The sequence below is a fragment of the Neltuma alba genome, unplaced genomic scaffold (assembly GCF_004799145.2).
Source record: "Neltuma alba isolate B1F8T4 unplaced genomic scaffold, ASM479914v2 tig00012942_pilon, whole genome shotgun sequence".
In the NCBI taxonomy this organism is placed as follows: Eukaryota; Viridiplantae; Streptophyta; class Magnoliopsida; order Fabales; family Fabaceae; genus Neltuma; species Neltuma alba.
The window spans coordinates 6578-32338 of NW_021637307.1; the positions used below are offsets into that span (position 1 = coordinate 6578).

The following is a 25761-nucleotide window of genomic DNA, read 5'->3' on the forward strand; positions in this document are numbered from 1 at the left end:
CACCCCTATATTAACAATTTTCAGGCGAAGGATCTAGTAGGAATCAAGGGAAGGCACCAACGGAGTGAGCCGTGAAGGCTTTAGTGCTCCTCAAGCACATGCTATGTTATATTTTTATTTGCCATGACTATAAGACTTTAATAGTTTATGTTGTTAAGTTATGTTTGAAATGTTTTGAAATTTTAACTTAATTGCAGTATTAAAAATATGTATGAACTTTTAAATTAAATATTTTATTGCGTATATTGATATAATTATGTGAGGTGTTACACAGTATCTGGCACCCGTAGGTAACTGACTAATTCAAGGGGTGAGGGCTCGAAATCGAGACGGGGTAGGTGGGTGCGCACTTTGGCAACCCTTTACTTAACCATCCGGCCAAGTGAGTTTCCTCACACATTCCCTTCCTTTTGTTCTGTAGAGTTTCAACTTTTACATATCATTTTGGAAAGTTAAATGACTTCTTTTCATCAAACTCTTTTTATAAAAGGTTTTTTTTACTCATAAATCTATCTAAAGATAGTAACTTTATGCTGTTTAGAAAAAAACTTTAGATTTAGAGTTTAGAGCAAGTGTTAAGCTTTGATGATAGATGAGCATAGTATTGTAGAATTATTTTAGTAGATCATTTCTATCAGTTTATTTTTATTCATTATTAACCTAATATTTTTAAATAAATTATTTTAGTTAAACATATATTTATTTGTGAAAAATATGATATTTCTACTATGAAACTTTTGATTAAATTATTTTCTTAAGTGTATTTGATGTATATTGAATTTCTAATGTTTTATTTTTTAGATTTAAACTTGAGATAGGATTTTTTTTGAATTTTAAATTTCATAATTTCATAATTTAAAAATTTGAGAAAAATATTTATTAAAGTAAATATTTTGAAAGATTTAAATGAAAAATATGGATTGTTAGGATATTATAATTTTGTGCTCAAAGATTTAATTATGGGGTATGAGAGATACAGGGTTTTAGCATAGAATTAGAAACTTTAACTTATATATATATATATATATATATATAAGCTCAAATAATTGATTAAATAGCTTGTGTATTGATATGTAAATATATTGATTGTGTAGATTAAATTATTAGATTGTTGGTTTAAGTACGGGTTAACCTTGTAGTAATCTTTTTCCTAGTGGGTGAGAGGCAACCACTTGTCCACTTGTTATTCATGCTTGTAAGTTGTTTGTAACTGATTTTGAATTATACAGGATTTATGAAATATTATTGAATTATTATATGAGTTATGAAACTATGTTATTATTGAAACTGTCTCGTGGGACTTTCTTTATAAAATATATATTTGTTTACGTTTATGATGATCTCACGTGTTTATAAATTAATTGGGAATTGAAAATTCAAATTGAGCTTGACATGTTGATGATTTATTATGAATATAATATTTTGAGTATTGATACGCGAGGGGTGATGGATGTTGATGATGGAAATTATACCAAAAAGGATATAAGGAGGTAATCATGTACATTTAAAGATATAAGGTGGTAGGGCCATCAGGTGTACACTGATTGGTCATTTGGCCTAATTACTCATTAAAGGGCATTGAAACCCCACTAGTAGACTAGAGGAGGAACCCATAGTCCGGTCTTGTGCTCTATGGATTTTGGTCAGTCCATATCACTTGAACGATGAGCTTGTGTAATTACCAGTCACATGGATAAGAATTTAGCCCATGGGTTCCGTCAGAGGATAAAAGGTGGGTGGATGTAAGGGAGGCGAAAAGATTATTGATTGTACTTTGTTATATACTCTGACAATATGAAATTTGTTTAAATACTAAGGATTTACTATTGTTTCACTTGACACCTTACAAGCGCTTACTTGTATGCTTGATAAATAAAATTGCTGGTTACTGAGGATTTTGTCTCATTCCGTTGATTTAACATTTTTTTAGGTGATAGCTCCCGTTTGGGTTCATTAGGGAGGCCTTTAGTTATTTGCATGTGATTTTTGATATGAGTTGCAGATCCACAAGGATCTTTGACATTAGATGACTTTTTATTTTAGAAAGTTATGAAAGGTATTATTTAGTAATATCATGCTATAGGATTATGGTTGAAAATGACGTTCTGGGTTCATAATGCCCAAAGCCCTATTTATTGTGAATCTTGATTTGCACGTAGTTAATTGAGAAAAGCTCTTTTAACCATGATAGATATATTTATAGATTGGTTTAACTCTTTTCTATCATAGTTAATTTCATCTAATTTAGGATGCTTATATAACCATGATAGTATTTTTAAATGTTTTACAAAGTTTCCTTCCTATCCTGATTAATTTTTCAATATCGATTAATTTAAAAGTGTAATAGTTTCGTTATTACAAAATTTGGCATCAGAGCCTAAGATTATGTGATATGTGATGCATTGCATATAGTGGCAATATATAATATTTGCACATATCCTTCCTTATCTTGTCTTGTTTGTTGTGTCTAAGTATTGACTTCTTGTGGTGGGTTGTATCCTACGTGGGGAGGAGATGGTACGAATTTGATCACGACTGATTGACCCCAGAGACAACCAACCTCGAAATCCACCTAACCAACATCAACAAAACAATGAGGCTTTCTTACAATAGATGATGGGCCTACTGATGACAGTAATGGATGAGAGGTTGAAAAGGTTTGAGGAAGAGGTTCTGAAGAGATGAGAGGACGAGAGACAAATTAATGAGGGCTTAAAAGAGAATGGATTTGAGGATCCAAGTGTGGTAATTTAGAGAAGCCTATCAACTTGACTGGAGGATCAAGGAAGGAGATTTTAGCATAATGTGAGCAACAACCCCATATTGATGAATCCATAAGGCAAGTCATGAAAGATGTGAGTAGACATAAGCCACCCATATTCAATAGAAGCATAGATCCTTTAAAAGCTGAAGCTTAGATTGATAAATTGGAAACTATTTTTAAGATTGTTCCTTATACCACCTATGAGCAGGCATGAGTAGCTATTTTTTTTAGTAGAAGATCATGCTAAGAGATAGTGGAAAAGTGCTGGTGGTCATGACGATTTAGGCATCACTTTTGAAGAATTCAAGGAAAATTTTTGGATTACTACTTTCCCATGGCCTTACAGCAGGAAAAAGAAACATATTTCTTTACTCTTCGTCAAGACAATAAGCATGAGGATGATTATATTGCTGAGTTTATTGATTTATCCAAATATGTCACCTATTTGAAATATGAGGATAACTCTAAATGAATATCATTGCAATTAATAGAAAAGGCCAAACCAAAGTTGAGGCAATAGTTAGCCTTACTTCCTTGCGAGAGTTTTGAGGATACGTGCAATAAGTTGAGAGTGGTTACATGAACAGCTAGGGACATTGAGGAGGCTAAGTGCCGTGATAGTCAAGGTAGGTTTTCTAATTTTAGTAAGCCAATTGGTGGAATTGGAAAGAAGTTTGGTTATGGTTCTAGAATCTCTAGTATGAACAAAGGGCGAAACCAGAGGTGTCTAGATTAGAGGGGCCCACAACAGAGGTCTCAAGCCTCGAAGACCTATGTTAGAGGGAGTTAGAAATTCCATAGAGAGTCGGAGTTATCTACACCCAGTGTTAAAAGGCCTTGTTCGAGATATGGGAGGAGTCATTCAGGGACATGTATAGAGTGCTTTCAATACCAGATGTTGGGGCACATAGCTCATTTTTGCCTAAAAAGCCAACAAAAACCTCAGAGCAGTCGTTCTACTCTTCCAGGTCGAGTGTATGCTATGACACAGGAGGAGTTTGGTGCATCTCCTAACATGATTCGAGGTATAGTTTCATTCCAAGGACACAATTCCTATTTTATTTGACTCTGGTACTACGCATTCTTTCCTATCTGTTGGATGTATTAAGAAGTTTGCTTGTCATATGATTGACTTGTCTTATAATTTGAGAGTTTCTACACCTACTGGGACTACAACCATGACTGCTTAAGCATGCTTAAATAGTACCCTTTGATTTGAGAATCGTGATTTTATAATTGATTTGTTTTGTTTATCGCTTAAAAGCACTGATGTGATTATTAGCATGAATTGGTTATTAGCTAATGATGTCATCCTCTTGTGAGTTTTTCTCTTTGTACTATGTCTGTTGAGGCTATTATGAGTCCTATGCTATTGTTGGCTACTCAAGTAAACAAGTGTGTTTGAGGAGGTTGCCAGACATATGCGGTGTTCTTCTCTGCTATTGTGGATAAGGAAGTTAACATTGATCAAATTGAAGTAGTAAAAGTATTTCCAAAGGTATTTCCAGAGGAGCTGTTCGAGTTAACCCTAGAGAGAGAGGTTGAACTCTCTATTGATCTAGTACCTAGCACAGCTCCCGTTTCAAAAGCACCCTATCGAATGTCTCCTTCAGAGCTAGCTGAGTTAAAGAAGCAGATAGAAGAACTACTTGAGAAAGGATTCATTCGACCAAGTGTTTCACTATGGGGTTCACCAGTACTATTTGTGAGGAAGAAGGATGGTGGCTTGCGATTGTGTATTGACTACCGCTAGTTAAATAAAGTAACGATTAAGAATAAGTACCTATTACCACAGATAGATAACCTCTTGGATCAGCTCATTGGATCGTCAGTTTTCTCTAAGATTGACTTGAGATCAAGTGCCATTAGCTTAGGGTTAAAGAAAAGGATATTCCAAAGATTGCTTTCTGCATAAGATATGGTCACTACAAGTACTTGGTCATGCCTTTTGGTTTAACAAATGCCCCTGCCGTCTTCATGGATTATATGAATCAAATCTTTTGGCTTAACTTGGATTAGTTCATAGTAGTTTTCATCAATGTCCTCATCTACTCTAAGAGTAAGGAGGATCATTAGGAGCATCTTTGTATTGCATTACAAAGACTAAAGGACCATTAGTTTTATGCCAAGTTGTTCTAAGTGTGAGTTTTTGTTAAAGAAGTAAAATTTCTTAGTCATGTGGTGTTTGCAGAAGGGGTGGCCGTTGATCCTAGTAAAGTGGATGCTGTATTGAAGTGGGAATCCCTGAAGCATGTGATGGAGGTGAGGAGTTTTGTCGGCTTAGTTGGTTACTACCAAAGATTTATTGAAGGATTCTCTCAAATCGCTATGCCATTGACTAAGTTGACTAAGAAAGATTAATCATTCATTTAGAATGATAAGCGTGAGGTAGCTTTCCAAGAGTTGAAGGCAAGATTAACCACTACTCCAGTACTTACTATTACAGACCCCAATCGTCCCTATACATTATATACAGATGCTTCACTTAAGGGTTTGGGTTTTGTCCTGATGCAAGGAGGCAAAGTGGTAGCTTATGCATCAAGGCAATTAAGGTCTCATGAGGAGAATTACCCCACTCATGACTTGGAATTGGCTACAGTTGTGTTTGCACTAAAGATATGGAGGCATTACTCATATGGGTCTCAGTTTGAGGTTTTCAATGACCATAAGAGTTTGAAGTACTTCGTAGACTAGAAGGAATTGACTAACAGATAATGCAGGAGGATGGAGTTCCTTAAAGATTATGACTTTGAACTTAAATATCACCCAGGTAAAGCTAATGCGGTAGCTGATGCATTGAGTAGGAAGACAGTGCATGTGTTCCATATGAGCTTGGAGGAGCACTACTGTTTGGAGGGTTTGAGAGATCTCCAGGTGGTGCCCAAGACAATAATTACTCTACAATCAATTTTAGGTAATTATGAATTCTTCATAGATTAGAAGGCAGCATAAATGGAAGATGCCCAACTATTGAGTATTTGAGAGGCATTGGAAAATGGAGATGTTCTAGACTATGATATTAGAGAAAAAGGGATTCTGAGATACAAAAAGAGAATTTGTGTCCCTCATGATGATGAGATTAAGGAGACAATTTTAGAAGAGGCTTATTAGAGTAGCTATTCGATGCACCCAAGGATAACCAAAAATGTACAATGATTTGAAGAGAAACTATTGGTGGCCAAAGATGAAGAGAGATGTGATAGAATTTGTGATGAAGTGTTTGACTTGTCAAAAATTAAGATCAAGCATCAAAGGCCTCTAGGACTGCTTCAGAATTTAGATATTCATCAATGGAAGTGGGATAGCATTTCATGGATTTCATCATTGGTTTGCCAAGGACCCTAGCTAGTTATGATGCAATTTAGGTGATTATTGATAGATTGATCAAGTCAGCGCATTTCTTACCTATTAGAGCCACATACCATTTGGAGCGACTGACACAATTGTACATTGATAAGATAATTTGACTACATGGAGTGTCAGAGTCAATCATATTTGATCGAGATTTGTAGTTTACAATAAACTTTTAGAGGTCATTGTGAAAAGCCATGGGCACTAAGTTGAAGTACGGTACTGCTTATCACCATCAAATAGATGGACAAACCGATAGGATGATTCAAAGTCTTGAGGATATGCTAAGAGCTTATACTATTGAGTTTAAGGGTAGTTAGGACAGTTACTTATCATTAGTAGAATTTGCCTACAACAATAGCTACTACAATAGCATCTAGGTGGGTTCTTATGAAGCCTTATTTGGGAGAAAGTGCTGATCTCCACTTTGTTGGACAGAATTGAGTGAGAGAACTATCATTGGTCCCGACTTAGTGGACATCACTACCAAGAAGATTGATCTGATTAAACAAAAGTTATTGACAGCTTAAAGTCATCAGAAGAGTTATGCAGATCGTCATCGGAGACCTTTAGAATTCAATATAGGTGATCATGTGTTTTTGAAAGTTTCTCCACTCACAGGTATTGGAAGATCTATCAAAGCCAAAAAGTTGATGCCGAGGTTCATAGGCCGATATGAGATCTTGGAGAGAATTGGGCTTGTTGCTTGGCGTATTGCTTTGCCACCACACCTATCCAACATTCATGATGTGTTTCATGTGTCACAACTAAAGAAGTATCATCCAGATTCATCTCACATAATCAAGCTTGAAGAAGTTGAGTTACATGAGAACTTGACTTACAAGGTAGAACTAGAGCAGATTTTGGACGTAAAGGACAAGCAACTACAAAACAAGACTATTCGGCTTGTAAAGGTCTTTTGGAAAGGAATGACTCCTAGTGATGATACCTAGGAAACTGAAGTACAGATGCGATGCGAGTACTCAAACTTGTTTCCTTGGTAAGTGTTTTTCTTTGGTTGTTGTATGTGTTTGTTTTAATTTTGGAGACAAAATTCCTTTTAAGTGGTGAGAGTTATAATATCCCAATTTTTATTCATAGTATTTAAATAACATTAGAAGGAGATTAATGTTTAATAAATGAGATTTATTTTCTAATTAATTAAGTAAAGAAAATTTACTTGAAATAGGATTGATGAGAATAAAAGAAATTAAAAGTAATAAAATTACTAAATAATAATAATAAAACGGATTTAAAAAAGGAAGAAAATGCAAGGAAAAATAAAAAGGGGTCTAACTATAATTTTATCTCATTTTAAGATGGGGTTCTTAACTGGAATTTACTGTAAAAGCTATATTTGAACCGGTAGTGAAAGACATAGCTTTTCATTGTATTTTTTTTCTCCTTTCCTGCGACACCGTTTCCTTGCATTTTTTTTTTCAATAGAGTTTTAATTTTTATGGATCATTTTGGTAAGTCAAATGACTTCTTTTCATCAAACTCTTTTCATGAAAGTTTTTATACTCATGTAAATCTATCTAAAGATAGTAACTTTATGCTGTTTAGAGAAAATTTTTGAATTTAAAGTTTGGGGCAAGTGTGTTTTGATGATAGATGAGCACAATATTGTAGAACTATTTTAGTAGATCATTTCTATTAGTTTAGTTTTATTTATTGATTGACCTAATATTTTTAAATGAATTATTTTAGTTAAACAGATATTTATTTATGGACCATATGATAGTTCTACAATGGAACTTTTGATTAAATTATTTACTTAAGTGTATTTGATGTATATTGAATTTCTAATGGTTTTATTTTTGAGATTTAAACTTGAGATAGGATTTTTATTGAATTTTAAATATGACAATTTCCTATTTTAAAAATTTGAGAAAAATCTTTATTAAAGTAAATATTTTGAAAGATTTAAATGAAAAATATGCATTGTTAGGATATTATAGTTTTGTGCTAAAAGATTTAATTATGGGGTATGAGAGATATGGGCTTTTAGCATAGAATTAGAAATTTTAACTTATATAAATATATATTAGCTCAAGTAATTGATTAAATAGCTTATGCATTGATATGTAAATATATTGATTGTGTAGATTAAATTATTGGATTGTTGGTTTGAGCACAGAGTTAACCTTAAGAAAATCCTTTTCCTAGTGGGCAAGAAGTAACACTTTCCACTTGTTATTCATGCTTGTAGATTGTTTGTGATTGATTTTGAATTATATGGGATTTATGAAATATTATTGAATTATTATATGAGTTATGAAACTATGTTGTTATCAAAATTGTCTTATGGGACTTCCTTTATAAAATATATATTTGTTTATGGATATGATGATCGCACGTGTTTATAAATTAATTGGGAATTGAAAATTCGAATTGAGTTTGACATGTTGATGATGGGAATTATACCAAAGAGGATATAAGGGGGTGAATCATGTACATTTAAGGATATAAGGTGGTAGGGCCATCAAGTGTGCACTGATTGGTCCTTTGGCCTAATTATTCATTAAAGGGCATTGAAACCCTACTAGTAGACTAGAGGAGGAACCTATGATCTGGTCTTGTGCTCTATGGATTTTAGCTGGTCCATATCACTTGAACGGTGAGCTTGTCTAATTACCAATCATATAAATGAGAATTTAGCCCATGGGTTCCGTCAGAGGATATAAGGTGGGTGGATATAAGGGAGGTGAGAGGATTATTGATTTTACTTTGTTATATGCTTTGACAATATGAAATTTGTTTGAATACTATGAATTTACTATTATCTCACTTGACACCTCATGAACACTTTTGTATGCTTGATAAGTAGGATTGTTGGTTATTGAGGATTTTGTCTCACCCCTTTGATTTAACACTTTTTCAGGTGATAGTCCCATTCGGGTTCATCAGGGAAGGCTCCAGAAGTTTGAGCTACTACTGCAAAATTATAGTGCTTCCACCCTTTTGATTATATTGTCATAATAGGGCACATTCTACATACTCTGATCTGTTTTGAGACTCATTAATTTGACTGTGTACTCTTGATAACTTTTACTAAATTGCATGCTGGTAGAAAGCCGAAAGCCTCTAGGTATTTACACGTGATTTTTTATATGAGTTGTGGATCCACAATGATCTTTAACACTTGATGACTTTTGATTTTAGAAAGTTATAAAGGTATTATTCAGTAATATCATCTTATGACATTATGGTTGAAAATGACATTCTAGGTTCATAATGCCTAAAGCCCTATTCATTGGGAATCTTGATTTGCATGCAGTTAATTTAGAAAAGCTCTTTTAACCATGATAGACATATTTATGGATTGGTTTAACTCTTTTTTATCATGGTTAATTTTATGTGATTTAGGATGCTTATATAACATGATAGTATTTTTAAATGTTTTACAAAGTTTCTTTCTTATCATGATTAACTTTTCAATATTGATTAATTTAAAAGTATAGTAGTTTCGTTATTACATATTGTATTGTCATCTTCACATTAGTTATTTATTTAACCTCCATGAAAAGCTTTTTTTAAATTTCTTTTAACACTATTGCAGAAAATAACTTTAGCACCAATTAAAAAGAGAGTTTCACGATAGTTTTTGAGGTGAAGTGGATATTATTGATGTTAAAAGAGAAGCATTTCAAAGATTAAATAATTCATTTCAATTTTCTATACAACCTCCTTGAAATACCAAATCAATTACAAACCAATTTCAGCCAGCACAGAAGAATGCAAAATCATTTTAAGGCTTAAACTCAAATCTAATACTAACATAACTAATGTTCCCAATCCTTAATCAATCAACTACATCTAATAATCAACAACTTAATCAATCAATATTTCAACTAAACCTAATAAATAATGAAAGGTGAATTAATCATTCACATTTTCAAAATTCTTAAGCAATATTGCTGACAAAGTATCTTTTATTGAGTTGATTTCTTCGAAATCATATGACACAGTATCTCGAAATGCCTGTAAATTAAAAATAACAAAGTCATTAGTCAACTGGATCAAAAATATGAAAAAAGAAGAAGAATTACAATGTAACTTATATTTACCTCTCCTAACTTCTTAGTAACCATTGTCTTAATGATGTCATTCATATAAGGGATCACATAATATCCATATTTAACACTTTCGGTTTGAATACGGTACTAATAAAATAAAAAAGTAAATATAAGTTATTTATATTTACTAAGGACTTTTCACAGTGTTTATTTCTATAAAACCACTATGAAAAGTTAATCCGTGAAATATTTTTCTTTTAACATTGATAGTATTCACTTCACCTTAAAAACCATCATAAACGCTCTTTTTAACTAGCTTAAAGTTGTTTTCTGCAGTAGTTTTTAAAAAAATTAAAATTAAGCTAAAATGTAATATCATAGCTTAGCCTTGGTTGAATTCACAAGGAGCCTTTTTGTGGTTAAAATTTCTTAACTAATCTACTAATTAACAAGTTAACAAATTAAAGATGCAAGCAAATGAACAATTATTTATTTATTTTTGGTTTTATAAATGTAGAATCTTAATCTTTGTATTTTTCAGATTTATCTAAATGAGATAGTGTGAGGTGAATGAGTGATAGAATATCAAATACAAAAAACTGTTCTCCTAGAAACAACCTTTACCTTCCTAGTCCATTTAATATTTAGGATTGGAGTTAAGAAGCTGATGTAAGGATGTTGACCAAAGTAAGCAAATCGTTGTTCGGCCTAAGAGAAAAAGCTCAACAAATCAATTCTTCTACTGATAACCCTGACTGTGCAGTAACTTGGAATATATTGGATTGTGAGGAACATTAATCAACTCGATTAAAATTCATAATGCCAAATGACAAAAGAAACAAAGGAGAAATCTTGAAAGCTTACGAATGATATGCCAATCCTCTAAATTTGAGAAAAGGAAAAGCGTGGAAACTTCTACAACATCTCCTTTAAAGTCATCAAAGCAGAGACAGATTCTTATTTGAGAATCTCTGAAGAAGCCGCAAGACAAGATTCAATAGCTGAAGAAGAACAATCAATTAAGAAGACAAGAAAAATGAGAGAATCAAGGAAAATCAAGAAACAGTTCATCCCACCGAAGAACTTTCTTCAAGAGCCTTCCAGCAAAGGAACGGATCAAGCTAAGTATGATTCACTATATGTTCATCGCTCATTCTGTCCAGTAGTCCATCAGAAAGATTTTCTTGAATTGGATTTTAATGACTACTTTGGACATTATGAAAAATGGTTGAAAGTTAATACTCCCTATAGTCCATTAGTTGTAAGACATTTCTTTTACAACGTGAGTCTAGAACTATCGTGGGAGATGATGGAAAAGTAATTCGAGAAAGACTCAAAACCACTATTGCTAAAGTACTCATGAACTTGTTAAAATAGCTCAATTACTAATGGCCGTTATTTTTTATAGCGAGGCCCATGTTAATTTGATGAAAATATGAAAATACCCCTAACTTCAAATTTGAAAGAATCAAAAAAGTGCAAGGGGCAAAAATACTCATAAACTTTTAGTCAAAGTGTGTCAAACACCATTTTTTTTTCCATAGGTACAAAAGTACACATGACCATGCAAATAAATTAATTCTTTAAGTTTTGGCAGAAAAAATCTGTTAAATTTTATTATACTATTATAATACTAATAATTTTATTGTTAAAACATACGTTTAGTCTTCTAAATTTGCATCAAATTTTCATTTAGTTCTTTAAGTTTATAAAACGTATTCTCAGTACCTTAATGTTCATACTGCAAGTCTCATTAACAAAAAATGTTGATTCAACGAATTTGAATGGTAACTCTATAATTAAAAATTCAAATATTAATCTTTAATTCATATATTTAAAAAAATTGGATGAAGCTGATTTTAACATTAACAACCAATCTTTGAATGTACAAAATTATTATATTAAATGATTAAACCTTAAGCATGTTTTGTTAGCATTTAAAGTCATCGAGTCACTATTTTTCGTTAAGGAGACAAACAATATTAAAATTGAGACAAAAAATACATTTTATAAATCGAGGAGCCTAAATTAAAAATTTATGCAAATTTAGAAGACTAAATGTATGTATTAACCATAAAATTATTAGTATTATAATATTATAATGAAATTTAATAGGTTTTCTTGTTAAAATTGAACTAATTAATTTATTTGTACGGTTATGGGCAGTTTTGCAGCTAAAAAAAACATACGATGTTTGGCGCATTTTTGCTAAAAGTTTGTAAGTATTTTTACACATTTATCTCTTTTTTTGAGTAAGGGGTATTTTTATATTTTCATAAAATGTGGACCTTTCTACAAAAAACAATGGTTCTTAGGCAAATTTAACATCTGTGTCAATTTTGCCATGTTTTTAGTCAATAGATACTTTCACACTTCCAAAAAGATCGTGGTGATGGGTGCACTTTAGATGAAAGTTCATGAGTATTTTTTTCACCTTCGCCCTAAAAAATGAATTCTTTATATTATTCATCAATAGTATGCTACCCGTTTCTCACGAGATATTTTATTCTATTTTATTTTATTTTAGTGACAACGAGATATTTTATTTGACTTGTCTCAGATATGCTCTTTAATTTCAAGGACTTCATTTTATCATTACAAACAAAAGCTACCCGATTCAATGTTAAGATGCTAAGACAAATTCCAAGCTGCCGCCTGATTTGAAGATAAACTCAACGTCGCACGGTTTTCTTTTCTTTTCTGTTTCCTTTTGCATTTTTTCTAAGGAGAACAATCAGATGAATTTTCTTAAAGTCATGCTGGTCAAAAATCGTTTTTTTCTTAAAGTCGAATTCTTCAATCACGCGTTCTATTCTTAAAATATTATTATTCACAAATAAAGAATAAGACCACAACATAGGGTTGGAGAACTTGGCAATTAATATAACAGCTTTTAATTCTTTTGAGCCAGCAGTTAATTCATAACCGGAGGGAATAAATCTTTCCATGAAGTCGAATCAAATCGAAACACATCGTGACATGGACATGAAAAACAGCTTATGTCCTAACATTTAGGAGCTTGTGAAAAATATTAAAACACAGGCAGTATCAAAATAACCTGCTTCTTTGTAGTTTGAATTATTGTAAAGATTCTATCTCAGTTCGAAACAGTGAAGCAAATTGATGCATCACTTGATTCTTCAGTACCAGTCCCACTTCAACCCCTCCATTTCCGTCCTTACTCTCTGCCATCGCCATTGTCGTACCTCGATCCACAGAAGTTATCTCCACTTTCTCAGGCCTTCCCCACCCAAAGTCCGCCTGATAAACCCCGAATCGGGTCGACCCGGCTACTCCTATAACGGCAAGTTGGTTCTCTTCAGTTAGCAAATCAGAAAACTTAGAAAACAACGTCTCTGCTCCATCAAGCGCTCCTTTCTCTTTCTGTATTTTCCTTATCTTTCTGTGTATCTTCTTAGCAGCGATGACAACCCCATCTTCTGTCAAGTCTTCTGGTTGTGTTTCTATCATATGAGACATCACACAATTGCCGAAGTAGTTTTCAGAGATTGGAGGATCTAACCTGGTTCTGCAATCCACTACGAAACCCAGGAACACTTTAGTTTTCTTTTGTTCGGTCCTTTCCTTGGCTTTTGCGAAGCAGATCCATACGTAAGCAGCTGTAAGCACAAAGGTTGATAAAGTTTGAGGCTTTGAAAATGACGAATCTTCTCCTTCATCTTTCTCCTTGTGATTTTCCCATTTCTGCAATACCCTTCCCTTTATCTTGTCTAAATCTCCACGCTTGAGCTCGAACGTGGCTCGAGCTGAGTCTTCCACTTTCGGAGAGAACATGTCGGACAAAATCTTCAAGCTTGGCTTCTTCTGAGTTGGATCTAAACCTGACCACCCTTTGATGTATGCACCTTCAATGCCACATGGATCGACTATAACTTCCCTGTCTAAGGATGGTTGTAGTTCTTGACGAAGCAAACCAGAAGATTCGTTCTCTGCTTCTGTTCGACAGAGATAAGCCCAGGCCTTCATGAACATAGACGATGATTTCCCATCTGAACAAGCATGGTGTACGCTGATTCCTATGCAAAATCCATCGTTGGAAACAGAGTGATTTGCAGAGAAATAGCCGAAGCAAATGTATCAGAAGAATCCAACATGGGAACAAAAGCACGAGATTGCGAGGCGTCACGAGGGGATTTGTTTAAGACATGGTTGAAATCAGAATCAGAAACAGCTATGGTGAGAGAGACGGCATCTCCGGGAGTGTATTGAACGATGGGTTTGGGCGAGTCGGAGGGCCAAACGATGCTACCGGAGAGAGGAAGAAAGTGTTGCAGAGTGAGAGAGAGGGAGCGTTTGAGCTTTGGAACGATGGAATCGAAGAAGGAAGAAGGGTTTAAGTGAGGAACCGAGAAGAAGAAGAGACGCTCGACAGGATGAAATCTGAGCCAAAGCAAGTCGAAGAAGGTGAGAGAGAAAGAGGATTTTGGTGAAGATGGTGGCGGAGCTATTCTACAGAGCTCGTGTATTTTCAGAGAGCTATTAGGATTTTGAGACGCCATGGACGAGAATGAAGCTTGGTATGGCTCTATCCGAATAAAGTTTCTTATCTGCCTGCCAGCAGGAGGCTGCGAAACCGCCTTTGGAGCTTGGACTTATGAAGTGCGAGCCGCGATGTAGTTTTGATTATTTAGCTTTTAATTAGCATAATACTCCTGCGCTCCTATACATAAATTTTACTTTTGGACAGGGATTTGCATAAATTTTATTTTTTAATTTGTCTGAATATTTATTAATTTTTTTATTTTGTCATCAATTGACGATGTCTATATTTAGTACTCCATCTCTTTCATTAATACTCCCCCCGTTCCTTATTATAAGAGACATTTGATGCTTATAGCATGTTTCCATATATAAAGACACTTAAAAATTGTCTCTAGTTTTTGTATTGATTTCCTATTTTACCCCTATTTATTTTGTCTCCAACACATATTCTCTCTCCCTCTCACTTCTCTTTCTTTAATAATTTAATTGTTCTCTCTCATACTCTCTCTCCTTATTAATAGGGGCATTGTTGGAAAAAACATTATACTTTTTACACATTAATTATCCTCAACTAATTTTAACTGTTTTTTTTATCAACGTAATTTAGTTATTTGTCTCTTATAATAAGGAACGGAGGGAGTATTATTCTTATATATTCTCTTTTATTATTATTTTTATTTATTGCTTTTCTTATTTATTCTCTTAATAAATAAGGATAAATTTGAAAAGAAAATTACACTTTGAACTATTTATTATTTGAGTTATTTTTAACTGTTAGTTTGTTAAACATAATTAGTTATTTAAAGCTTTTATATAGAACATATGGAAGTAAAATAATTTTTTATATTTATTTATTTAAATTTTTTTATTTTGAAATTAAAAAAAAAACTATGTTTTTGTCATCAATTCTTAATTTCTTAGAAAACGCTCCTTTCGTTCTCTTTGATAAGAGAGAATTTTAGGTATGATTTACTCCTATTACAAGAGACTCCGACATATTTAAAAGTTGCCTAATTTTCTTATCCACTTTATTAAAGTTTCTAATTAATATTACGGAGAGCTAGTGTTTGTCGGACATTTTGATTTGACAACACTGCTTTACATCCGAGTTTAATTTGGAGTTCAGTCAATTATTTAAGAGTATCCCTTGACTAAAAAGTCTACAAAATAAATCATCTTTAACTGTCAGATTTTCTTCTACAAAATCAGTATCTTGTTTAATTTTACCTTAAAAAATTTTACATAGGAACTGTTGGTATTTGAAATTTTTTATATCCATATTAGCCTGAAGTATTAAAAAGGATCGATAAAGCCCCTTAGAAATGCGAATGATCAATATGAATTTTTCAACCATTAACGTTAATATTTTTAATGGTTAAGGTGACTTTATTTTTTTTAGAATTTTCAAAACGATATTAATTCTTAAACTTCAGAATACTTACAATTCTTATATGACAAAATCGAATCTTAATCCTTCAAAAAATAAAACTTGCAATTCCTTACGTAGGTCCTCTCGCGCTAAAGCAGGCAAAAGCCGAAATTGCATTCTTCTTCCTTGCCTATGGGCCCCATCATATCGCTATAAAAGAGATACATTCATTTTGTATTTATTATTTTATTATTTTTATTATTAATTTGTAATTTGAATTAAATTAAATTAATATTTAAATATTTATTCAATTTAATGTTTAAAATTTTAATTCATTTATTTTCTTCATTGTATCTTTTTTCCAACATTAACATTAACAACAGTATATCAAATAAATAATACGATTGTGAAATAAATGGATCCATTTATTACTTTATCAAATAGGCAGGTTCGTTGGATTTTCTAGGACAATAAAAAAAGAAAAAAATTTTTAATGAAAACTTTAGAAAATACTATTTTTGAATTTTTAATTAAAAAAATCTTTTCTTTATAATTATTTCTTTGCCCTGCTCGACAGCGCACGTTGTACCAACTGCTCTTTCCCAACCCCGCTAGACACCATACAGACCCAACATCTGCGTGTTTCAGTTTCTCACAAAAAGCTCAACACCCTATTACCAAAACAAAAAAAGGCACCACACCCTTGGGATATCTTCCAACCGGCTGGCTTGTGTCGGCGGGGCTTGCCCATGAGAAAGAAACACCTGCGAATTGAAGTTTCTTTTTCCAGTCCAAAGCCAACCAAGCTCGCACTACAATAAAATACTACTTCCAGTATTTAATATGAGACTTATTTGATTTTTATTTTGATCCTAAATATAAAACTCTAATTCACTTTATCTCTCATATTTATGCATTTTTTTTCACTGTAGTTCTTCTAACTATGATAGTTCTAACCAATACACTTGATTAACAAAGATATTTTAAGAAAGACAATACCCATTTATTACAAATAATTAACTTAACTTCTTTTCTTAATCTCTTTAAATCAGTCAACTAACTCTTATAATTAGGATCGGGGTTAGTATGTTATTTTCATCTTTTTTAAGGTCTTTTTTTATCTGTTTTATGGGAGATGTTGATAGAAGAGATGTAGATAGTAATTATATATTCGTCTATTTTAAAACAGACAAATATTGACATCCATATATTTATTTGTTATGGAGCAGACGAATATGGGCAATAACAGGTAAATATGCATGCCTATTTTTGTCTGGTTTGACCAAAATAGATGAATAGTTGGTATGCATATTCGTTCGTTCTAGGTACAAAAGACGAATATGCATAGCTATATTCATTTGTTTAGACCAAAACAGACAAACATATATATTTTTAAAAAATGTAGAAATTTGCATATTGCTAGTTTTTATTCAACTTGCAATTATAAAATCATACATACAATAGAACTAAAACAGGTTATAGCAAATAATAACAGCAATTTAACACAACCAAATCATTTTTTTTCAATATAAATAGAATCCACACAATCCACAATTTTAAAAGTAAAAACACATAAAACAAATAACATCTTAATTAATTAACTTAGTTAAGCAAAAAGAATTAAACACCATAAGTTAATTATATAACAGAAGAAAATTTTAAAACCAAAAAAAATCTAATGACATCCTAACTTGGTTAAGCAAAAAGCACTAAGGGTGTGTTTGGATGAAACCAAACCGTAGTTTAGAAAGTGATTCTGGAGAATAGATTATGGGGAAAATAGATTCTGTGAAGAATAGATTTTGTAAAAAAGTGATTCTGAGAAGTGAGAGTGTTTGGATAGTTGTTATCAGAAGCACTTTTATATATACAAATTACTAAAAAAAAGATATAAGTTAATATGATAATTACAGAAAAAATAGATTTTATGATATATTTTAATTTGAAGGAATAAAATTGTTAATAATATGTTTTTTACCAATATAATTAATAATACATAAGATAATATAATTAATAAATAATTAATGTGTATATATATTTATAAAATATAAGATTAAATATATTTATAAAAAAATATGTTTATTAAAAAAATAACAAAATACATATCATATAGGCCCTCACACTCTCCCTTTTTTCTCCAAAAGCAAAAAAATTTTGCTTTTTCCAAAACAATGGTTTTGGAGTCAAAACCATGGTTTTGGTTTTTGGAGGGGGTGTTTGGGTGATTTATTCCCCAAACCATGGTTTGAGGTGTCACCCAAACACACCCTTAGTGCTCTCTTAGACATTTTCACGAATATCAAAAAATCAATTTCAAGCTTACTTGTAATATTAATTAGGATGATTACAACATTTAACTCAACCTTTCCAATATAATTTGAAGCACACTTCTCTTAACACTATCTACCTACAAAGTAATAAAAATAAAGTTATACACACACACACGCACACACACATATATGTTTAAATAGCATTTAAAGCTTTCTAAAATTCAAAGTGAAGATTAAACATTAAAAATACTTAATTAACTATTATATTCCAGTCAAATTGCTCTCTTAGACATTTTCACGAATATCTTATGTGCATTAAGGTTTAAACAGGTTTAGCAAGTTTTTTAATCATCAAAATGTTAACCCAATCAATTTTGAATAATTCCTAAGTGCAATTCTTATCAACAATCAATTGAAATAGAAAACATACACACCCACAAATAATTACATTAATTCCTTTCAACATCCAAAAACTCATATAATATAAAAGACACACACACACCCATTCCACTTGCCTTGCATTGTGAACAAGGTTAAGCTGGACGAGAATAGCAACTTTCATGGAAGAAAACATTGCTCTTGCTTGTGGAATGGCATGGATGAAGAATGGGGAAGAGAGGGGGGAGAAGAACGAGGAAGAGAGTGAGAAGAAGATGGCGAGCTACTAGCTAGAGAGGGAGAAGGCAAACTTAGCCACAGGTATTGTTGCTAGAGAGGAGAAGTAGAAATCTAAAGAAGGGAGGGAGGGAGAGAGCTTGCCGCACATAGAGAAGAGAGGAGAAGACATATTTTTAGGATATATTCAAATCTGTGCGCTGCAAAGATGAAATTTAAATTAAAAAAAAAGATGTTATTCATCTATTGTTAAGAAAAACAGACGAGTATGGCAGCTCATACTCATCTGCTCATTATAATAGACAAATACTCGTCTGTTGCAACATAACAGATGAGTATGGGTTCCCATATGGACTCCCATACTCATCTGATTAACAGACGAGTTTGAAGGCTCATATGTTTCTGTTTTTTAAAAGAGATGATAATGGGTGACGAAAATGACCATAGTTGTAGTTGTGTTGTTACTATGAATCATAATGACTCCAAGGTTCTCTGTTCATGTAGGTAGGCGTCTCATTTTAATTTGGCGTCGATGGGAACATCTCCTTATGACCAAGACACTAATACTTTACAACATGTAGCACGGTAGCTTTGCAAGGAAGCGTCCACGACATGGGCTTCATGCTCATATCTTGGGTGCAAAAGCTCCACAAATTAACATCAATCCGGACTTCTAAGTTCATCAGCAGTAACTTAGAGGTCCAACTTGAAGTATTGCAATTGACTGTCTTTTGGTGTTTTTTTTTATCTTCTGGTTGTTGTGTTTTGTTGATAAGTTGCTTTGGCCGGTAGTAGCGTGGTTGGAAGATTGAAGCTACATTGCTTGTCAGGATTTATCACCAACTCTACTCAAGTTTCATGTTTATCTTGCTGCAGTTGTATTTCTCCGGTGATTTGTACCAGCGCTCCTTTCAACTCCCAAAAAAGGCTCATCATCGTAAGACATTGGAAGCAATTAATGCAAGTTCCTTCGTATGATGCAACTTCAAGGCAATATGTGCGTATTGCTAAGTGTCCATGCGTGGAAGAAAAATAGTTAACGCAATGAAAGTCTTGGACTTTCGGCTGTCCTAGATCTACTGGCAAGAATTATGAACTACAAAATATTCGAGCCTACTTTAATTTCTGTGGTATTGCTTGTTTCTTTTCTACTCTCGTTATATTAATTTTTTTTTTAGTTTTTCTTTATTGCTAGTTTGTTCTGCTTTCTTATTTCACTCGTATTAGACAAGCCTTTTCCTTTAGTTAATTTAGGTTTTACTCAAATTAACTGAATGTAATAGGTTGGCTTTTTATTTAATCTTTTTATCTGTGTTTGGATAAATTTGATGTTTTATCAAAAAAAACATAACAATAATGAATCCATTTCTTGTCTGATGCCTCTTGGCTTTCTGGCATTGAATGTGCCTTGTGTGGCACTAGAATCTGCCTCCAGGTCATAGCTTGTAATGCCAAAAAAAAAAAAAAATCCATTTCCTTTTCCTCTCCTATAAATCATGTCTCTTATTTTCAAGTAAGTGGTGGTAGGGGCAGTTTCCTTTCACATTATGCAATGTTTTTAAATGTAAGAAACCCATTTCCAGTGAATTTTGAATTTGACAATATTATAACCCCTTCAATTCCCAATATAAAAGGTGGATAATTAATTTATCAATATTAAAAAATTAGTTAGATTATTTATTTATAATAAACGTATATTGATTTTTTTAGAATACCCTTTTCAATCGTGTGCATTATAACTACTCTTTCATGAAAATTTCTTATTATATGTAATTAATAGAAATATTTTTAAAAAATTGAGAAACAAAATAGATTAAAAACATATATTTAAGATTAAAACAAACTTGTTTTATAAAAAGACAATTTTATTGAACATAAGTAAAATAGTTATATATAAAAAGATCGGCCGGTTACATTTTATCAATTTAAGCAAAACCTAAATGAACCAAAGAAAAAAGCCAACGTAAAAACATTTGAAACATGAGAAAAATAGACAAAACGACAACCAACAAAATAAAAACTAGCAATAGAAAAATATATAAAACTCATAATGTAGAGTGTTAGCAAATGAGACTCGAATAAAAGTGTGAGTTGTATTACTAAGATACCATCATTTATGACATTTCATAGAGTCCCAACAAAGTCCTTAACTAGTCGTATTCAATATAGGACACAGTAATTTATATTCATAATAATTTATATGTTCCCACTTCCCTCAAATCTCTACCAACATTTTATATATGCAACATAATTATGCATAATCAAATAAAATATTTTATATTTTGTATAAAAACGATGAATGACTGTTGTAATATCTTGACTTTGTCTGGGTAATGTCTTTTTTTTTTTTGGACCAGCGTCTGGGTAATGTCTTAACTTTAATTTGTTGAATACAGTTTATATTAAAAAAAAAAAAGATGAATGAAAAATCCCCATCACCCAACCAAATCTCCGTCCCTTTATTTTTATTAGGAAAAATTGCAATAACTTCTCACTCAAAAAAATTAAATAAGTCTCTTAAAATAAGGGACCTCTTTACAAGGAGATTTTATTTTTTTAATTACTAAATTGCCCTTATTTTTTTTAAGTATACAGTGACAACTAAAAGAGCAGTCATGAACAACTTAAGATGTAATGATTGACAACTATCGCAGCAAGTATTAATAACATATTTTCTCAACACATCAGAAAAATATAATGCATGAATTGTTAATAACTATTGTGATAGTTGTCAATTCTTATACTTTAAGTTATTAACAACTGTACTTTTAATTGTTAATGCATATTTAAAAAAAAAAGACAATGGCAATGTGATAATTAAACAAATAAAATCTTTTGTGACGAGATTTCTTGAGACTTCAGAATAATTTGATGATTCTAAAAAACTTTTTTTTTTGTATTTATTTATGCTAGCTGGAACCTTGTTGCAATTTTTCCTCATTATCATCATTATGCTACTCCAATTGTCCGATTGATGTCATCATTACTGTCAGACAAGATCAAGCGGGCTTTCCCCTTAAATAATTTCATATTTTGAAATCGTTAACAATCCGCTGGCTGTTAATGCTACTGAAGACTCCTCTTTTAATACATGACTATTTCAATAATCATTGCTAATTTCGAGAGAAGATAAAATAGTGATCAAACGATGTGTTTTTTACGAGTCAGTGGCTCTTAGATTTTTGGCCCAAAAAAAAAAGTGGCTCTTGGATTATTTCATAGTCACATATAGACAAAAATTTTAGGGTAAAAATAAGTATTCTATTGATTGCTTACTATTCTAGACTTTCGCTGTACAATAGCAACTCTAAAATACACAAGAAGCTGACATCCATACACAGATACAATATAAAAAGAAAAACGGGCTTTACAAATGCTTAAAGAAACATCTAGACACTAATTCCTCTATTTTTTTAATTTTTACATTCAAGGGAAATTTTTATTATATTTATCTGTCATTATATAAGTTTGAGACAACATTACTTGCTGTCTTTTCAACTATACCCTCATTTTTGATTGAGCACAAATCCTAATTAAAGAAAGCAAACTACATTATTTAATGAAAACAGTTAAAAGAAATTTTAACATATTTATTACATTTCATCAGCAGAAACCTTAAATCACACTAATTTTTTTCTATATTGGCACGTCATTAACCGTGATCATTTTTCTTGTAATTAAAATCAATGAAGACCTTGTATGGCATCACGAAATGAAGAAGCAAATAAATCCAACTCGTTCTTATAAGGAAGCAAGCCAAGTTCAACCCCACCATTTCCTTCTCTTCCTTCTGCCATTGTGATCAATCCATTCATATCCACTGTTGCTATCTCCACTTTCACTGGTCTTCCCCAACCAAAATCAGTCTTATAAACCCGAAAACGAGTAAACCCACCAATTCCTATCCCTCTTGTTCCTCTAGTCGCCATGGATTTCCACTTACCACTCAAAGCCTCAGCTTCATTAAGCACTCCTTTCTCCGAGAACCTTCGTATCTCACTCTGGATTTTCTTTGCCATTATAACTATTCCTTCTTCCTTTGTTAGAACACAAACAAGCCCAATTACATCTATCACTAAACAGCAGCCCAAGATACACACGCCTAAAGCCCAAACACAGCACCATACGTGAAAATTGAAATTGTAACTCACAGCACATGTTTGTGTACAGCTGGCTCTAGGAATAATCTAGAATAGTTTTCTGTATATATACCCTGTAGTAGCACTGTTCAAAGCATGAAATGATACAAAGTCATTTCTAAATTATGTCTCTCTCTTTCTTTATTACCGTTATGTCTTTTATCTTTTATTTTCCTTCTTTCACTAAAATGGTATCACAGTAATAGGCAATGCCGCCGTGACAGATCCCATAAAAAGCTCGGTCTCTTCCTCCTCTGGTACTTCTGACTTGTCACTTCCCAAACCACTCTCTCCAACCCTCCCAATGTCTCTCATTTCATCACCGTCAAACTAAACCAAGACCATTATCTTATATGGAAGGCACAAATGTTACCATATCTTTATGGCCAATGTTACTTCTGTTACATTGATGGTTCCAATCCACAACCTCCAACCAAACTCTCCAATGGCACTCCTAATCCGGCCTATATCAAATGGTTCAAGCAGGATCAACTGGTGCTATCTCTTCTCATTTCATCTCTATCAAAAAAGCTTATTGCTCAAGTCATGAGACACAAGACATCCAGAGCTATGTGGACAGCTCTGGAAACCATGTTCTCTCAACAGTCTCAAGCTAAATATCTTCAGCTCCACCAACAATTCACTCATTTAAAGAAAGGTGGTGAGTCCATTTCTGAATATCATCAACATGCAATTCTTCTTGCTGATTCTCTAGCAGCTACAAGAAACCCAGCTTCTAATGTTGATTTTCCCATTTATCTCCTTGGTGGACTTCGCTGTAACTATGATTCCATAGCTATCTCTCTTACTACAAGGCGAGATGTCCTTTCCTCTGAAGAGATCCTCAGTCATCTTCTCTCCTGTGAAGCTCGACAAAATCAAAATATTAGCACTCAAGTCCCTCACATTACTGCCAACACTGTAAAAGTTTTACATGGTCTCCTACCCACACCTACATAGCAAGAAAGACGTGGCTTCTCTTTCTATAGAGGTTGTGGAGGACAATTTGCTTTCAACAGCAAAGGTCATGGTTATAGAGGTGGCAGAAACTTTTATGGATAGTATGGTGGTCATACAACGCCCTCTTTCTTCTCTACCACCACAACTAACATTTGTCAAATGTGCCATGAACATGGTCACATAGTGGTTGCTTGCCCTTGTTGCTATGATCATAACTTTCATCCTCCTCCCACCAATTCTTATTATGCAAATTACTCTATATTCCCTTTCTGCTATGGAAGATACACTTTGGTATCCTGATACAGGAGCTACAAATCACATGACTACAGACCTCTCAAATCTGAATATCCACTCCATTCCATATCATGGTCAAGAATCTGTGCAAGTTGGCAGTGAAGCTCTACTCCCTACACAAAAGACAGGTATGGACACCTCAGCGCACAAAATGGCAAATACCTTCTTACCCAACTTCTTCATGTTCCTAATATTTCTCAAAATCTCTTATCCGTTTCTCAGTTCTGTGTTGATAATAATGTTTTCTTTGAATTTCATGTTCATGGTTTCATTGTAAAGGATGCCAAAACTTATCAAACACTGCTCCAAGGTCCCAGTCATAACAATCTTTACCCTCTATGTGGATTATGACAGCCTTCGTCTATTGTTGCGTGTCTTGGTGTCTGTGCCTTTCTCAGTCAATGGTATGATCATTTGGGTCATCTTGCCTTTTGCACAATTCAGCATATTGTCTCTTCCAACTCTTTACCTATTTCAACCACTTTGGTTCCCTCTCAGTGTTCAATGAGCAGAGTCTCCAAAAGTCATCATCTACCTTCACCATTGTCTCTACACTGATAATCTACTCTACTAGATCTTGTTTTTTGTGATGTTTAGGGTCCATCCCCAGTTATGTCTGTTAATGGTTACCGTTATTATGTCTGTTTTGTTGATGATCATTCTCGTTTTATGTGGTTTTTCCCCATTTGAACTAAGGATGAAGTTGTTCCTACTTTTTTGTCTTTTAAAACTCTTGTAGAAAACTTGCTTAATAGAAAAATCAAGAGTTTCCAATCTGATTGGGGTGGTGAATTTTGCCTTCTTAAGAAACTTTTCTCTTCTCTTGGTATTCATCATCAGATAACTTGTCCTCATACTCATACACAAAATGGCACAGTTGAGAGACGTCACAGAACAATTGTTGAAACAGGTCTTTCTCTTCTCTCCCATACTAACCTCCCATGCACATTCTGGTCTTACGCCTTCTCCACGGCCACGTACCTTCTTAACAGACTTCCTAGTCACACACTTAACAATCTAAGTCCATTCTAAAAACTCTTTCATCACAAGCCCAAGTACCAAATTCTTAAGGTTTTCGGCTCTGCCTACTGGCCCAACTTGCGTCCCTACACTAAAAATAAATTGGAACCAAGATCTACTCTTTGTGTCTTCCTTAGCTATAGTGCAAATCACATGGGCTACATCTACTTACACCCTAAATCAGGCCGAATCAGGCCGAATTTGCCTATCATGTGATGTCCTCTTTGATGGAACCTATTTTCCTTATCATCACTTAACTCCAAATACCACCGAGCCCAATCCTACCACCACACTACCTTTTCTTTCTCCAAGCCCACTTCCTTCTAATCCAACCCTATCTACCATACCCCTTTCCCCTTCACGTGACTACGCCACACACCTCACCGTCCTCTCCCTCTCCTCAGTCATCTTCTTTCTCCAGCTCTTCCTCACCTCCGCCCACTGCAACTCAAATCCG

The 25761-nt window shown here is 33.2% G+C and overlaps 2 protein-coding genes across 2 annotated transcripts; both read right to left on the reverse strand.

The window, feature by feature from the left end:
- Positions 1-12996: 12996 nt before the first annotated feature.
- On the reverse strand, positions 12997-14663 carry LOC114732897 (malonyl-CoA:anthocyanidin 5-O-glucoside-6''-O-malonyltransferase-like). Its single transcript, XM_028920275.1, is given in 2 exon segments — positions 12997-14189; positions 14192-14663. Coding segments are annotated over 2 exon segments (1440 nt in total). The 5' UTR covers positions 14655-14663; the 3' UTR covers positions 12997-13212.
- Positions 14664-22574: 7911 nt separating this feature from the next.
- LOC114732896 (phenolic glucoside malonyltransferase 1-like) lies at positions 22575-23345 on the reverse strand. The gene is made up of 2 exons (XM_028920273.1): positions 23229-23345; positions 22575-22928 (listed from the first exon to the last, which is right to left on the reverse strand). The coding sequence occupies exons 1-2, from the start codon at positions 23343-23345 to the stop codon at positions 22575-22577; spliced, it is 471 nt and encodes a 156-aa protein (XP_028776106.1).
- Between the last annotated feature and the right edge of the window lie 2416 nt (positions 23346-25761).

Bases quoted from the DNA above. Each gene is read 5' to 3' on its own strand.
- LOC114732896 (XM_028920273.1), bottom strand. From the start codon at position 23,345: ATGAGAGACATTGGGAGGGTTGGAGAGAGTGGTTTGGGAAGTGACAAG. The intron at 22,929-23,228 runs GTGATACCATTT...GTTCTAACAAAG, and splicing joins CGGCGGCATTGCCTATTACT to GAAGAAGGAATAGTTATAAT.